Consider the following 16677-nt stretch of genomic DNA (forward strand, 5'->3'; position numbering starts at 1 on the left):
GTCCAGAAGTGTGGAAGAATTTAAAAAAAAAAAAGAACTAAATGATTATAATGATGAATAACAATAAAGAAAATATAAATTTAGTCCAAAGTCGATATTTTACATAATGCCTTTAAAGCTACGTTTTCATTCCATCTGTAGATTTGTTTTCTATCTTTATAAAATGTTGGATTTATATTTTACCGAAGTGTAGAAGAATAGATCCTGTGAATAGACCAAACTAAGCTAATGGATTGCATGTAAAACGCAACTTGTACTTGTGTTTTTGTTTATATTGCTCTTTTGTAATCTTTCTACCTGTACAGAGTTGCTGGTAAGAACGGGGGGAAATACCTGGCTATGTGCACACAAATCGGACAGAATGACATTCTTGTATTTATGACTTTTCTCCTTTTTGTCAGTCACTTAAAATGCTGTACATTTTAGCATAAGAATAAATTATGATTGACCATGTACTTCACTGTTCCGTTTTTAATTTCAAAACATGCGTGTCGCAGAACCCAGCGGTAGATTTTGAAGGGTTGTGATAATCCAGGCAGGTGTTTTTTCCTGGAGATTTGCTAGGATGGGGCTGAGGCTTAACTTGATTTGCACTCAAAATTCTTATGAGTCGGGCTTTAATAGACCTGATCCTCGAGTAGGACATTTATTCAGTGATCTGAGAGCCAACTTGGATTTCTCACTATGATTTGCAGTTTGGTTTGAGACTGTCCCTGATATATAGTCATGTGAAAAACTCAAGTGCACCCCGTGATTCATTTGCTTGTACAACCACCTTCAGCAGCAATAACGTGACGTAATCATTCTCTATTTGACTTTATCAGTCGCTCACATCTTTGTGAGGGACTTTTGGCCCACTGTTCTTCAGTTCACTGAGGTTTGCAGCTGTCTTAAACTCCCGTCACAGCATTTCAATCAGGTTGAGGTCTGGACTTTGACTTGACCATTGCAACACCTTAATTATTTTCCTTCTTAGCCATTCTTTTGGAGACTTGCTGCTGTGTTCTGGATCATTGCCCTATTGCATGATACATTTTGGGCCAAGCTTTAGTGGCTGACCTGATGGCCTCATATTTGACTTGAGAACATTTTGATATACGCAGTTCATACATAGTTGAATCAATGGTTGCAAGGTGTCCCGGTCCTGTGGCTACAGAAACAGCCCAAATCATGACCTCTCCACCGCCGTGCTTCACATTTAACATGAGGTGTTTGTGCTGATATGCTGTGTTTGGTTTTTTCCAAATAGGTTTCTGTGCATTATGACCAAACATCCCCACTTTGCTCTTGTCTGTTCCAGTGTTTTTAGAAAGTTTTAGTCTTTTTCTAACTAAACTGTCAAGACCTTTGACATTTAACATGCTAATGGATTCCTGCAGAGTCTGAGATCTAGCTCTTCGAGGTTTTTGTTTGCAATTTCTCTGACATCTCTGTGAATTTACCAGGACATCAGCTCCCAGGAAGATGTTGTGAACAATACTTCTCACTGTACAATGATGGACTCTTAGGTTGCATGGAAAAGAGCCTCATAACTGTTCTGAGATTGATGGGCAGCAACAGTTGCTGATGTCGTTCCTCCTTGGCATTGTGTTAACGCACAGCTGAATGCCTCCAGACCAACAAACCGCCCATACTTCTGTTTTTATAGAGGTGCTCAAATTGCTGATGATTAGCAGCACCTGGTTGCTACTTACCCCTGACTTTACTTTTATTCCTATGGAAGCAGTAAAGCTGTACTTAGTTTTAATAGGACTTTATTTTTTTCACATGGCTGTAACTCCTAGCATGACGAAGTCTTAATGGCTGGGATTTGACTTAGTCTCCGCTGACTTTAGTCTCAGACTGATCAGCCACACAATCAGCTTTCCCCTGCAGATTCCCCCCTTTTCTCCAAGAGGTGCTGATCCAGCTCTCGCAGCTGCTTCAAAAAGCCCCAGTTAGGGATGATACGCCTGCGTTTTTTTACGTGCTCTATGGCGTCGACCACCGTCATGTTCTCACAGATCATGAGATAGGCGAGGAAAAGTGTGGCGGACCGACTCCTTCCCATCACGCAGTGCACCAGCAGTTTATCTGCAGACGAATCGGAGAACAGATTCACGGCATGTTTTAGGCAATTTTCAGCCAAAATATTAGTTTTTTCCTGTGCAGCTGTCTTACTCTGAGGATTGCTCAGTGTCTTCTCAATAAACTGGGCAGCGGAGAAGAAATACTGACTGAGGTCAAAGGTTGCGACGTCTTCTGCTACTACACCATAGTATACAATGTCCATGTCACTGTAGTAGCCAGCTCCAGTGTCCACGTTGTTCCACGTCCCCTCTGCTGCATTCAGGATGTGCGTAATTCCCAGCTTCTTCAGTGTGTACTTGTCCTTTGCAGTGTCCCTACAAGAAGCCAGTGTCAGTATCATTTTAATCTTGTTATTTTTATTCAGTTTAGACATTTTATGCTTTTAGAAAAACTTTTTCTTACTTACTCATCCCCAATAAAGACATTAGGCCAAACCTCGTTGACATGAGTGTAAGCCACACTCCCTCGGTTGAGGATTTTCTCCAACTCATAGCCCCCAGGTGTGGAATAATCATCCACTGGACTGGATTCCTCAGCTGCCCGAGTAACATTTATCTTTGTGCCAGTCTTCGACTCGCGAGAAGCCATTTTCTCACCGTGGCTTCCTCTCACACATGATTTATTTGCTTAAGGAGAAAAAGAAATGCCACATTTGCTTTTTTTATTTTTTCTTATATTCCTCCACCCCTCAAACTACTGTCATAAAAAAGCACAGTTTTTGCTTTTTTTGTTTTTCACATGCATCTTCAGCAGCACTCACCCGGAGATTGAAGTCCTTCGTTTTTCTTCCCGGGAATTCGGTTTTCATCATTCTGGCAGCTGGTTGTGAAGCAGCCCTTGAAGGCAGAACATGGTAAGGTTTTAGTTCTGGCAGGCTCAAGTCAGGGCACAGATTGTATAACCGCTCTGTGACGGGCATCAAATGCAGAGGATATTTTTAGGGCTGTGATGTGGCGGGCCCCTGACCTTAGCTGCCACGTTCTCTGCCTGTAGGGAAAACTTCCACCCAGCCAGTCCCTGCCATCCACTTCTGAACACACAACTTTAATCTCTGCTGCTGGCAGGAAGCTGTGCTTATCCAAACTTTGCACTTGCCAAAGGATACCCATATTCACTGGAGTAAACAGGGCACTCTGAGCTTTTGCTCAACCGTATGAGCGAGTCCTTGAAATTGTGTCAGTCTCTCTTAGCCTTTCTGCATATCTTCAGACGCTGGGAGAAGCTGTGTAAGCACAGCCTCACAACACCCGTTAAGGATGTTCAGCATCTTCTGGAGCCTCTCGGGGGCCAAAAGAGAACTGAAATGTGTCAGACTGTTAGACAGATGAGGTTTTTCGCAAGATGGCACACGTCTTTGATTCCCCATTATATGATATGCACAGTCCATTCAGTGATCTAAATGCAAGCCCCCAAAGTGAGAGTGTGATGATGGCTGTATTGCAGGATGGCTAGATGAAGCTGCTAACATGTCAGACAGAGTTTTCACACCATCAAACTCCTTTATTTTTCCCTCATATCTTCCTACTCTGCCATCATTCATTCTGACAGTGAAATCATTAAACCTGTGATATCCAATTCCTTTTATTTTGACAGCATCTCTCTCCCAGCGAGCTCTGGAGAGCATCTCTTATTAAGATGGCTTCAGTGTTTCATCTCTTTTCAAAGTCTGACCTGAATCTGTATACATGCTCAGAAAGCACGCTGGCATATTTTTGTCATCTTGTATCAAGACTCTTTAGACACATCACAGTTTTAACTGTACGTCACTGGATTGTAGCAGTTAGGACGCAGTATTTTGAGAAATGTGAATAAGTAAGTGGAGCGTTGTTTATTTATAAGCATGCACTGTCTGTGTGTTGTTCCAGTACAGCAGGGGTCTTGATCTTGATTGTGCCGCGCTTAAGACGTGAGCCTAAAGGCCCATGCCGCTGTTTTTTGCACATTTAGCTCCTTGCGTGCTTTGCGTTACCGGTGAACAGGTCAAGTATGAAGAAGTGGAGAGGAAGATGTTCAGATTTAAAATCTGAATATAATACAGATTAATATAACACAAATATTTGCTTTTTTTTGTAATTTGCCCTAGTCTGTTGAGATCTAAAGTCTGTAGCACTTTGTGCCAGTGATCAGGAGCAGAGATAAGAGGTGGCCAAGGGTGGCCCTGGCCCCCACAGAGTTTGTAGGTCACAGAAAAGTCTGGCTACCCCAAACACAACACACACTTTTTGCAAAATGATTTGTCTTCTGTTGTTGTTCCTACAATAAACAACAGCTTTTTTTGTTTTTAATTAATCAAGGGTTATCGAAATATAAAGGAATGTTATATAGTACTGTGCAAAAGTCTTGAGCCATGCCTTCCTTTTTTAACTTGAAAATTGAAAATGGGAACTGCGTGCAGTGAAACATTTGCACACTGAAACGTGCAAACATACATGGAAATATAGTATTTAAGGCAAAAACGGAATTCTAATGAGCTTCAAAGTCAAAGTATTTGGTATTTAGTCTTTGACACAGTCTGAACAATCTAAGAAAGTCTTCTTGTCAAATCGTCTCCAGGCCTCTTGAAGGACATTCAAAGCTCTTCTTTGGATTCTGGCTGCTATTTAGTCTGTTCTCTGTCAAGATGATCCCACACTGCTTCAATAATGTTGAGGTCTGGGGAGGACCAATGTCATGACTGTATTTTTCTCTACGGATATGCTTTTGCTACATTTTACTACTTTTCCCTCATCCTGACTGGTCACAGCAGATGGCTGCTCTCCACAAACTGGTTTTGTCCATGACTTCCTCTTAAAAAGGAGGTTTCTTTCTCCAAGTGCTTGCACAGAGATCTGTGGCTCATCAGGTTAATGTGTGTCATTTTGAAGGGTGTTTATCTTGCAATATAAAACACTATTGTTAATAAATAAAGAGCAGTTTAATATTAATAACAATAATAGCAAAGAACCATCACTTTTTGTGACGTGTATGGCACTGTTTGAGCTGTGTAGTCCGCCATAGTGAGCAGTAATTGTGCATTCATTTTTATTAAAATTATATAATAAGCTATTTTAAAATTTAGTCTAATCATAAACAGCATTGTATTACAATATGAGCTTTTGAAGCAATCAATTACACAGCTCATGCATAAGTGGGCTAATTGACTTTCATACGTTTCAATTATGGAAAACTGAGAAAAAAAGAAATCACCCAGAAATCTGCAGTGATGGATTCTGGTTTGTAAAATGGAGAATTGTAGTGTGAAAAACACAAAGAGATTAAAAAATAAGGCTTGAAATAGTCTTGTCTCAAATACAATGAGGTTCCGTTTGTGTCAAAAATGAACCGAACATGACAGGATTGAAGTCTTTTTAACTTTCAGCTAACTTTATTTTAGTGTTGACAAACCCTTTCTGACAGGCAGACTGTCTGTGCTGATCGCTCACCTGACAAAACATTTGTCTGTCAGTTCTACTTTGTGCTCTGCATGTTGTGTGTTTAAGTGTGCTATTATGAATGCTGATGTATCGCTTGACTAAGCTAAGCAAAATCCCATCAAGCCAAGTTGGATTACATGGTGCTTTAATTCACTTAAGATGCGAGTGCCCGAAGCCACCCAAATGGAGCCACCAGGACGATTTCATCTGCACAGATGATGCCAACTATGAAACTGTCCCCTTTTTGGCGTTATGTGCTCTACTACGTGAATAGGGATGAGTCCAGCTCGCGGAGCTGTTTCAGAAATCCAACATTTGGGAGGATGTTTCTGTGCCGGCACACAACCTCCACAGCCTCCACCAGTGTGAGCCTTTCTTTGATCATGAGGAAGGCCAGCGTAAGAGCTGCCGAGCGGCTGATTCCCCGAGCGCAGTGGACGAGCACCTTCCCTGCACGGACAGAAGGCAGACTCTAAAATAAGCTGCGAATTCTGCGGCTCGTTGGGTTAAACACAAACAACAAAGGGATTAATTACAACTGTGGGCTCAGCTCACGGTGTAACAGTCACAAAAGGTTCTTTTCACAGCAGAAATGATGACATATGATGGCACAAACACAGGTGCTGTCATAGCATTAATAGTGTTTCCGTGTCCCTGTAGTAACTGCTCACAACTTTAACTCTCGTTACCATTTTAAATTGATTTTATTTCAAATTATTGTTCTTCTAAATGTTTGTGCAATGGGGAAAAATAGAAGCCTTGCATTTTTAAAATAAAAGTTAAAAATAATAAAACATTGTGAAATTATTTTAGATTATAGAGAGCAGCTGGAGTCTCCGCACACGACCCAGAAGCAAAGGCAATTATTTATGTTTTCATGCATTTAAATATGTGCAACAAAACATAAAATATCATTATTATTTATCATTTTTCAGCTTGATGATGCATCATTTTTCTATATTAGGATGTGTTGGACTGTAACATATTATTAAAGCTCAATCCTTATGTGTTTATTTTGTCATGTGTTGCTAAAATAGACTGGTACCTTTTTGGCTCAGAGCACCATGAATAAAATCAGCCGTCTCACTGAAGAAAGGGCTCAAGTCAAAATCTTTACAGTCTGGTGCTTCTACTCCGTGATACAGTATGCTGGCGTCTGCGTAGAAACCTGGCCCGGTGTCAATGTGCTGGGGGCCATCTGCAGCATTCACCACGTGTGTTATTTCCAGTTTCGCTAACAGGGTTTTATCCCGAGCTGCAGCTCTGTAAATGACACAGGAGAGGCTATGAGAAATGTCATTTTTAGCGATTTTTCTCGCCTGTGTGCAGCTCTGGAAGCATATGTGTGTAAATGCATCACCGGTGACTCAAATGTACAGATTTTATATTTGTCCCATCAGTTGGCCAAATACACTTGTTTGCAGCGACAGTTTCACAATCAGATCACCATATTGCAGTTAGGGGCCCCCAAAGTGAGAATGTCACTTACGCATCTCCGATGTAGAGGTTGGGCCAAACCTCGTTGACAGCTCCAGTGGGGCGTCTGTTCTTCAACAGAAGGCTGAGCAGATCGCAGGTGGGTGGTGTCTGATACTTTGGCTCCTCCTTTGAGGTCATATCTGTATCTCTCTCACCTCAGTGTTTTTATATAATTATCACTTTCACTCAACTCAGTACATAGATAAATAACTTTGCAAGATACTTTATGTTCCAGGATGCAAATGTTGATTATTACTGCTGTCCTGCTGGTGTTTCTTGCTGCAGGCTTTTGAGACAAACCAACAGCGAATACTAACCTTACTGGTGCGGCTCGCGCTGTTTTACATCTGAGCTGGATATCAGTGTTGTTTCGAGGCTGAGCCCCACTGGAACGAGACAGCTGAACATACCAGAGACTGGGCACAAGCAGTGTGGACTATTTATTCCTCAGATGACTGTGACAGAAGCCAGGCTGCTTGTGCTGTGATAAATTCGACTACTGAGCCGTTGCAGTTTTAATGGTTGTAATAGTGCAAGTGATCCAAAACATGGTGGGGAATTAATGTCAGGTTGCCACGCTGAATGAGCTCAAACCACAGTTTGAGCTCAAACCACAGTTTGAGCTATTGCAGATGGTGTTGCTGTGTCTCTTTATTTTAAATCATCTGACGAGAATAAGTGAATGACTTCCTATTTTGCCTGACGTTGTCGTCAACAAACTATTAAAGTCCCGTCTTTGATTGCATAGGTTGCTCCTGTCATTATGAAGGACACAAAGATTATATAAGCTACACTGAGAGTTGAATTTCTGGAGTGAAGGTCTGAGTCAGTATGTTAAGGATAATTTAAACTGCTGAGAGAAGCGAACCACACTGTGCTGTTGACAAGACAATCTTTAGGAAAGCGTACATTTAGCAGCTGCTTTTAAACTCTCCATCATATTTCATGAACTTCATTAGAAAACTGAGTTAAGTTTTAAAGAAAGTTCATGAAAATACAAAATAAATTCCTCACGTTTCTGTGTGTGCATTCCATATTATATAGACTAAACAAAATAATAGATGTTTTACAGGTGCAGTAGTAAATATTGGACGGGCAGAAAAAAAAGAAGAAAGAAGAAACTATTTACAAAACTCTGTACACACTGACTGTTTTCATAGGAATTACGAGGTTAGGGCAGCAGCCAGGTGCTGCTAATCAAATGGATTTGATTAACTGATCATCAGCAGTGCAAGTGCCTCTGTAAAAGCAGGGCTTTGACAGGCTTGTGTTAACACAATGCCACAGTCTTCTCAGTAAATTCGGTACAATGCTCGGGGAAGCCTCAGGAAACTCAAGATTTACGTCTCAGACTCCACAGGGCTCAGTTAGGAAAGTAAATGTTAAACTTCATGAAGGCAAATTTTGAAGAAAAGTGTTTAGAAAGGCTGTCAGCAGAAAACCTCTTTTCTGTCTGGAAACCTGTGGAACAATGTCTGGTGATGTTTGTCCATAATCCACTGCAGCAGAAAACTGAACACAGCATATCAGCACAAAACTTCATATCTATTGTGAAGCACAGTGGTGGAGGGCTGATAATTTGGGCTTGTCTTGCAGCCTCGGGACATGTACACCTTTCAGTCATTAAGCTGAGCTTGAACTCCTCTACCAAATTATTCTAAAATCAAATATGAGACCATCTGTCTGATGGCTAAAGGTTGGCTGAGAGCGGACAATGATCCCAAGCACAAGAGCAAATCTACATTCAAACGGCTGAAAAAGAAAAGAATGAAAGTGCTGCGATGGCTCAGTCAAAGGGCTGTATTTGACTGTATTCGTTAAAGGGCAAGAACTGTAGCATTTGTATGACTCACTGTCAAGTAAACATTGTAGTGTAATCTGTGACTGTATAACTCACTGAGTGCAGTAACTTTTCTGTAGTTTCTCAAACACAAATGTAACTGTTTTGAAGCTTTTTAAAGGCTTTGACTGCAGACAGGAGACACAGGCACAGATGCGGAAGAATTTCAACATTTAAACACAAATGTAATCTTCTTTGTGTTTTGTGTTAATTCTGATTTTGTAACCTTAAAACCTCACAGTCGTCCTTTTGTGTCATACTTTTGGATATTTTGAGCTGATAATTTAAGCACGTTTTGTTCATATAACTTAATTGTTAATGTTTAAAAAAATCACTCTTCATCAGGTTATTAAATTTTCTTACCTTGAAGCCCTTTAAATACCGCTGAAGTACCTGTTCATTACAAAAACATTATCACTGTAATAGCTTTTTAACACTCAGATATGGACAGGGGTCAAAAATATTATCTAAATTTATGGACCGAAGGATTTTATTTTTACGTCCGCCCGTTGAAGCTCCTGGATAATCCCTGGCAGTGGAGCTTTGTGTCCAGTGCTCGGAGCTGCTCCAAGAACCCGTTATTGGGAGAAATGTTCCTGTTGGCGCCCACAGCTTTGATGGCGTCCACCAGAGTCATGTTCTCATGGATCATCAGGTAAGCCAGAACCAAGGTGGATGAGCGGCTGAGGCCCATTGCACAGTGGACGAAGACTTTACCTGCCAGTCAGAAGGCAGAAAATCAGACTTCCTGTGGATCATTTCAGAACGCAGCAGCCCACCAGCCTACAGCAATCAGTGGATTACTGTTGTAAAGTTTGTTCTAAATATCTAATTTGTAACTCCTCTGTGGATTAAAAACCGTGCACATCACAGGGAGGAGTACTTCTTACTCCAGACTAAAAGTTTTCAACAATGTTGCAACAAATGTTTCTACACACGGTAATCCCTGGTTCCTTATCAGGCCTGAGGATTAGGGCGCAGAGGAGCGCGTAATTGAACTGTCTTGGCTTCTGTGTATTTCTGCCGGGGATTACTGTAGGCCCCGCCACACACTGGAGCCCCCGATCAGCCAGCATGTGAAGAAGGAGGCCTCATCTTATTACTGTCATGTCAGATACTGACTTCACTTTGCATAACGGGCCAGGAAAGCACAGGCCACAAACATAATTGTGTAATTTCCATGTCCAATAAAAGTGTTGCTTACAAATTGCCAGGGCAATCCATTTAAAACCAATTTTCCTGGCCGAGGTTTGAGCTTATGAGAAGATTACCATGGGGGAAAGATATTAGCTTGATATTATGTTTAGTGTTTGATTTGCATTTTAATGACTGATACAACTGGGGTCTGCTGTAAATGGGAATTGACTGACAAATGTTTCTCTGCCTTGGCTCGTCTTCCCCGAGTTAATGTGTGAAAACGATGAAGGATACCTTGAGCGCTGTGAGAGCGCCTCACCTGTGGGAGAGCTCAAAGCGCTCTTGATGAAATTGGCCGCTGGGTAAAAGAAGGGACTCAAGTCAAAGGATGGCATGTCAAAAGCTTCGACTCCATGATAAGTGATTGCGGTGTCTCGGTAGAAGCTGGGCCCTGTGTTCACATTGAACTTCCCATCAGCTGCATTAAGCACGTGGGTGATGCGATGAGCCTGGAGAGTCCTTTTGTCTTTGGCTGCGTACCTAAAGGGAAAAATTACAATTATCTCTGCAATCAAACGAAACAAATGATGAGGATAATGCAAAGAAAGCTAACTCGAGGAGAAGAAGGAAGATGGCAGGCAGTGGGGGAAAATGTAGATCATTAGGTTAATTAACTGAATTGTTATAATATTACATTTTATTATGCATGATACAGAGAGACTGCACAGTGCAGTGCACAAGACGCAGTCCCTGTTTTTTGCCCTTTAAGGGGGTATTTTTTTTCCTCTGTGGTTACACATATAGTAATGCATATAATATATCTGTCAAATGCCCTACCTTATCCTTCTTAGAGTTTAATCAAGATCCCTTCATGCATGATATGAAAAGTAAAGAGTATGTTGTGATGTGAATCTTATGTGTCACTATATCCCAAAGGTGGCCTATTGGATCAAGATCCGGTGACTGTGGAGGTCATCCGAGTGCAGGGAACTGCTGGAAGCAGCCATCAGAACATGGGTACACTGTGGTCATAAAGGGGTGGACACGGTCAACAACAATACTCAGGTAGCCTGTGGTGTTTAAATAATTCTCATTTGGTATTTAAGGAGACATAACATTACACTTCCACCAACAACCTGAACTTTTGATGCGAGGCAGGATGGATCTATGCTTCTAATGATTTTTATGTCCAATTCTGACCCCACCAGCCAAATGTTGCAGCAGAAATTGATGCTCATCACACCAGGCAATATCGGTGAGTCTGTGTGAAGGGTTGCTTTCCTGTTTATAGCAGACATGAGTGTCACCCAGTGTGGTCTTCTGCTGCTGTGGTCCTTCAGGGTTCCACATGTCATGTGTTCAGAGATGCTCTTCTGCATACCTTAGTTGTAATGAGCTACTGTTACCTTGTTATCAGCTCAAAGCGCTCTTGCCATTATATTCTATATTCTAACTCTTTGGATCAACAAGACGTTTTCTCCCTACGAACTGCCGCTCACAGGATATTTTCTCTCTTTTTTGGATCATTATCTGTCAAAACTAGAGACGGTACTGTAATCACAAGACCAGCCCATCTGGCATGTCCTATGCTATGTTCAAAGTCACTTAAATCACTTTTCATCTCCATTATGATGGTCACCTTGAACTTTAGCAGGTCTTGTTGACTATGTCTGTATGCCTAAATGCACTAAGTTGCTATCACTTGATTGGCTGATTAGATAATTGCTAACAATTAGCAGGTGTACCTAAATATTCTATGATGAAGGCAAAAAACTGCCCATGTATCTAAATAAAAAATAGACAGTATGCTACAAAACAGTATTCATAAAACAGCTACTTTTATTATTGTAAAGTTGGATGTTAGCATGTTAGCATAAGGCTACGACACACTATTCACATGGGCATTAGCACTTGGATGACTGTGTATACAGTTGTGATGAAAGCTTGTTAATGTTTTGCGCATTAGTGTGATAACCAGGTGCTTTTATAAAAAAAAAAAGATCAATTTCAATAATGTAAAAATCATAATGGTGCCTTTAATTACACATGCACTCACAATCTGAGCCCAATTAAGAGAATACTTAATTACTTTATTACAAAAGCCGGTGGAATTATATTTAAACACATTAGCCATAGTGAATCATTTCAGTAACATGTCACTCTCACATGTCTCCGATGTAGATCCCGGGATGAACCTCATCCAGATGGTTACTGGTCCCTTTTTTTGTCCACATCAGTCTCTGAAGCTCTGAAGCTGGGGGGGTTTCATACCGGCCTTCTGCCCCCTCAGGGCTCGCCAGGCAGCTGAGGCCTCTGGGCATGTCTGAATTCTCCACTTCTGCTTTTACAACCTTTCATTAAGAAAAGAAGTGGTCGCTGCCCTGAAATTTGAACCGCGATAAAAACTGAGAACTCAATAAAAGCGTATGTTTTACTGCACTTTGCCCTTTACTATACTTCAAACTTTAAGAAAGATGCTCAAAGAGTTTCAGGGTTCATCTGCATTGCCCATGAATACCAACTAACTCCTAATTGAAATGTACGCATCATCTTAGGAAACACCGAGAAACGACTGCTAAGTGCAGCGTGGGATTATAGCAAGGATCGTTAATTAGCAGGTTTCATATACAGGTCTGTAGCCTTTAAATACAGACTGCAATTATGACAATTAACACATTCCACAATAGCAAAGGATCATGTGATTGTAAGCTGACCTTATGATGCTCTCATTATTGTATCTATATAGCAGCACTGGATAGATTTATTTATTTCCAGAGATGCAGAAAAATGGCATTCAATGCCTATAAACCACTTTTCATTTGCTGCAGGCAAGTCTAACCTGTGCATTTACAATTTACACACTGAGCTCTAGAGAGACTCGTACTATGCAAACTGTATGCATTAGCATCCATTTAGGCAGGTGTGTGACTGTGCTTGAGGCTGTGGACGTACAAGCGATGTGTAGGCATTGTTATCGAAAAGAAACTAACAGCAGCCGAGCTTCTTATTTGCATTCTCGCCGCGTGTGGAGACATAATGTTGCTCTCAGGGTTTTGAGACTTTTTGTCGTGTCCACAGGGATGAGTCATTGAGACCAAATCTGTTTTAGTGACCTTTTGTTTCGCTGCTGTGACATATGGAGGTTTACTCAAACATCATGTTGCCTCTATCCATCCCTGCATGTGCATTCTTGTGTGTCACACAGAACACGTGTGCATGAAGGAAATGCTGCATCTAACGCAGTGTAAGCTTCATGCATACGATTGTGTGAGCTAAATGGTGTCTTTGCACAGGTACAACATGCGCCTCGCGTACCTGGAGGCTCTTCTTTCTCGTCATTGATCTATAAGCACAACCCTTTCCTGCCTCCGACACTCAGGGGCAGAGAACTGATTTCCCTGGTGCGCATGTTGAGCTGCAGCACTGCTTTCATACCCTCTCCCCTTAGGCTAACCTGTCCTTCCTGCTCCACTTCTGTGTAATTAAAGATGCTATGTATGGGAAAGTGCCCGCGGTTAACATGGAGGGCAAATAAAAATGGCTTTTTACCTCCTCTGGGCCTCTTCTTGGTGGTTTTATGAATTACACTTCCCTCTTTAGCCTTTCAGATGTGGTTCATCTGGATTTGTGGGCCAATTAATAAAAGAAGAAAGTATCATAATCCGTCAGGCAATGCAGTATACAGTGAATACTACTTCACAAGTACTCTGTCAACATGTTTATCTTGCAAATAAAGCTATACAGTGCCATAAATCCACACACTTATGAATATATATCGCCTACATTTATCTGTAATCAATTTGTAAGCACACATTGTTGGTTGACACTTGCCTTGGTTGGAAACGTTGCTTTTCATGGCCTCTCTGTACAACAGCTACATGTAGGTCGACAGCACAACTGCCTGTGTTCTCCTTGGTAATCTACCCTGCAACCTTTTTTGCTATTTTAACATCTGAATCTCAGCCCAAAATAATTCTGGCACCATATTCTGCATTCCTTAAAGGTTACCCGAGCTGCCAGCACAGGAGGGAGGATAGGACACGGCTTTTTCAATAGCAAGAAAATTAGATCAGAGCTGCTTGTAGCTGAGTTTAAACCTGACTTCCCTGAGCTTTTTTTCCACTTTGAACTGTGTTTGAATCAACACTCGGTCATTCGATGTAAAAAAAAAGAAGAAGTATAGATTATGTTTTTTTCTTGGTGCAATTAAATGATAGCAGAGATTTTTTTTCTTAATTATATCAGCAAAAATGGGAACTTGCAATAAACCCACAATATTGACACTCTGATGAAGTTTTAAAAAGCTAAAAATATATATTTATATTGCAGAAAAATGACACAAATATAGATGGATGAGCGAATACAAACATTTCTTTGTAAAAATGTCTACATTTATTGTATGTTTTTGTAAGTACTGACAAAGTCTATATCTAGAAATTGAACGTATGACTTATAATTCTGTGTATAATACTGTACATTCTTGCTTACTGTGAATGTTTGATTCAGAGAAACATAATAATTCAAAACAGGTCGAAATCATTGGTGTCAAGCTAGATGAATGTGTGTGTACCTTTGCCTCTACAGTTGATTTCATGGGCAATCAAAAGACCTGAAACCTTTTCATGCACAGCAGTGATCAACTGCACTGCCTTGACAAATACACCAAATGAATTTCACACGCTGTGAACAGCGATGTGTTGAACAGATGCTGTTGATTGATTCCCTCTTTTCTGAGTTACCTAGAGACTCTACTAAAATGTTATGCTTTGCAAAACATGTTCCATTAGACATTTGGTCTACTCTGTTGTTGTAGAAGAAAAAACTTCTTACAAGAATGAGAAGTAAAGACTTGTCTCAGTGTTGTAAACATGCCCTGTTGTCATTTTACTTGACATTAAATTTATTTCTGCAACCAGACTCTCTTTTTGTTAAGACATAAAAAAACCCAACAACCTCGCTGCATTAAAAATCCCAGTTAGCAGGCTAATGAGGAGATGATGCAGCTTAGTCTATTATAAATGAAGATCACTGGATTTGGAGAAAGATAATTAAGCTATTTTCGTGCCAGCATCTGCTTTCGTTGGGCTCAAATGTCCATGAACAATATTGTGCGAAACCCTTGAGCCACCTCTTGTTTTGTATATTTCGATAGGAAAAACAAAATTGGTAAATTTATTGATACATGTATAAACATACATAGAGAGTTTGTACAATTCTAACGAGAAATGTATTTGCTATCACCATCATTTTCTTCTTTAACGCAACCTAAGTCAGATAAACTTTCTTTTAATATTTTCTTTAAGTAGTCTTCAGGAATAGTTCTCCAGCTGCTTCAAGGACATTTGAAGCTCTTCTTTGGATGTTGGCTGCCCTTTATTCTGTTCTCTGTCAAGATGATCCCGCTCTGCTTGAGGTCCAGGCTCTGAAGAGGCAGATCCGTGACTTATATTGTGTCTTTTTTCTATCCAGCTATGCTTTTACATCGGAGGTAGTGTTTTTAGGATCAGTGACATGCTGATGGTAATATTGATAATATTGGCTGAAATGCAGACACTCACTGTTGTTGTTCTCTCCTGACCTCCTCTATAAATACTGATGATTAAATAATAATCACTCCATTAGACCTGTTGCAGCTCATATCAGTCCAGTTCTTGTGTAATTTGGCATAACCAAGTCTTTTCTGCTTGTTTTCATCTCTTAAGAATAGTTTCTTGACAGCCACCCTTCAACTAAGACCTGAGACATGGCTTTCAGATACTGTTCATCTCATGTAGATACGTGCCTGCCACTTTTTTCACCTCACTTCATTACATTTTTAAGCACACACTGCACACAGTGCTCAGATTTGTCAAGTTTTTGGCTAACAGTCCCCTGGGAGACACCTTGTTGGTGCAAAACTTTTATATCTGTCAAAATGTGCCAGAATCAACTAAAGAAATGGGAACTGGCTGTTTAGTTTTGCAACAGGCTGCTAGTAACACAGTGCCTAACCCCCCCCAAAAAAACTTTCTTCTGAAAATGGTCAGGTTCAGTGACTAAAATGAATGAAAAAGCAGCCAATGCCCTCTCTCTTCAGAAAGCCTGGAAAATGATTGTTTGTTCCAGAATATAAAAAATGTGAGGTAGTTCAACGCTAACATGCTGTAGTATTCAAGTATTATCATATTACTATCAGGCCTAAAGTTTCACGCTTATTGACAACAGCTAGCACGCTATTAGGATCTACCATATACCAGCGGTCCCCAACCTTTTTTTATGCCTAAGACCGGTTTATGTCCGACAATATTTTCACGGACCGGCCTTTAAGGTGTCGCGGATAAATACAACAAAATAAAACCAGTACCGATACCAAAAAAAGAAAATTTATTCATAACACACGGGAAAAGACCCAGGGAAACTGAGTTAACGATAAAAACTGATAAAAACCCTGAGAACTATAAATTTCACACCTGAGCCTCAACTCTCACGGCCCGGTACCAAACAACTCACGGGTTGGGGACCGCGGGCATATACAATACGATGTCGGTATGCTAACATTAGCATGTTTATTTGCTACTCTTTAGCTTGTAATCATGTAGCATGTAATCTTTATGAGCCTGTATAGGCCTATGTTAACATTTGAAAATCTCCTTTAATATGAAACTTTGCTATCTATCTATCTATCTATCTATCTATCTATCTATCTATCTATCTATCTATCTATCTATCTATCTATCTATCTATCTATCTATCTATCTA

The 16677-nt window shown here is 40.5% G+C and overlaps 3 protein-coding genes across 5 annotated transcripts; all 3 read right to left on the reverse strand.

The window, feature by feature from the left end:
- Window positions 1-1737: 1737 nt before the first annotated feature.
- Window positions 1738-3784, reverse strand: LOC121814322 (dual specificity phosphatase 29-like). 2 transcript variants are annotated; one of them, XM_042219726.1, is made up of 4 exons: window positions 2831-3768; window positions 2477-2696; window positions 2161-2384; window positions 1738-2073 (listed from the first exon to the last, which is right to left on the reverse strand). In XM_042219726.1, exons 2-4 carry the CDS (start codon window positions 2656-2658, stop codon window positions 1859-1861), a joined length of 621 nt encoding a protein of 206 aa, XP_042075660.1. In that variant the 5' UTR covers window positions 2659-2696; window positions 2831-3768; the 3' UTR covers window positions 1738-1858. The 2 variants fall into 2 exon arrangements, with proteins under 2 accessions (XP_042075660.1, XP_042075659.1); XM_042219725.1 differs by having other exon boundaries at window positions 1738-2384; window positions 2831-3784.
- Window positions 3785-4698: 914 nt separating this feature from the next.
- LOC102292740 (dual specificity phosphatase 29) lies at window positions 4699-7276 on the reverse strand. Its single transcript, XM_005919616.2, has 3 exons — window positions 6973-7276; window positions 6529-6746; window positions 4699-5933 (listed from the first exon to the last, which is right to left on the reverse strand). Exons 1-3 carry the CDS (start codon window positions 7098-7100, stop codon window positions 5746-5748), a joined length of 534 nt encoding a protein of 177 aa, XP_005919678.1. The 5' UTR covers window positions 7101-7276; the 3' UTR covers window positions 4699-5745.
- Window positions 7277-9271: 1995 nt separating this feature from the next.
- Window positions 9272-14098, reverse strand: LOC102308040 (dual specificity protein phosphatase 13). Of its 2 annotated transcripts, none has more exons than XM_014332761.2 (5): window positions 13771-14097; window positions 13489-13558; window positions 12106-12290; window positions 10259-10479; window positions 9272-9519 (listed from the first exon to the last, which is right to left on the reverse strand). In XM_014332761.2, exons 3-5 carry the CDS (start codon window positions 12258-12260, stop codon window positions 9299-9301), a joined length of 597 nt encoding a protein of 198 aa, XP_014188247.2. In that variant the 5' UTR covers window positions 12261-12290; window positions 13489-13558; window positions 13771-14097; the 3' UTR covers window positions 9272-9298. The 2 variants fall into 2 exon arrangements, with proteins under 2 accessions (XP_014188247.2, XP_042075661.1); XM_042219727.1 differs by having other exon boundaries at window positions 9294-9519; window positions 12106-12320; window positions 13771-14098.
- Window positions 14099-16677: the final 2579 nt, after the last annotated feature.

The sequence above is a fragment of the Haplochromis burtoni genome, unplaced genomic scaffold (genome assembly GCF_018398535.1).
Source record: "Haplochromis burtoni strain Fernald_Lab_line unplaced genomic scaffold, NCSU_Asbu1 Contig_37, whole genome shotgun sequence".
NCBI classification, from domain to species: domain Eukaryota; kingdom Metazoa; phylum Chordata; class Actinopteri; order Cichliformes; family Cichlidae; genus Haplochromis; species Haplochromis burtoni.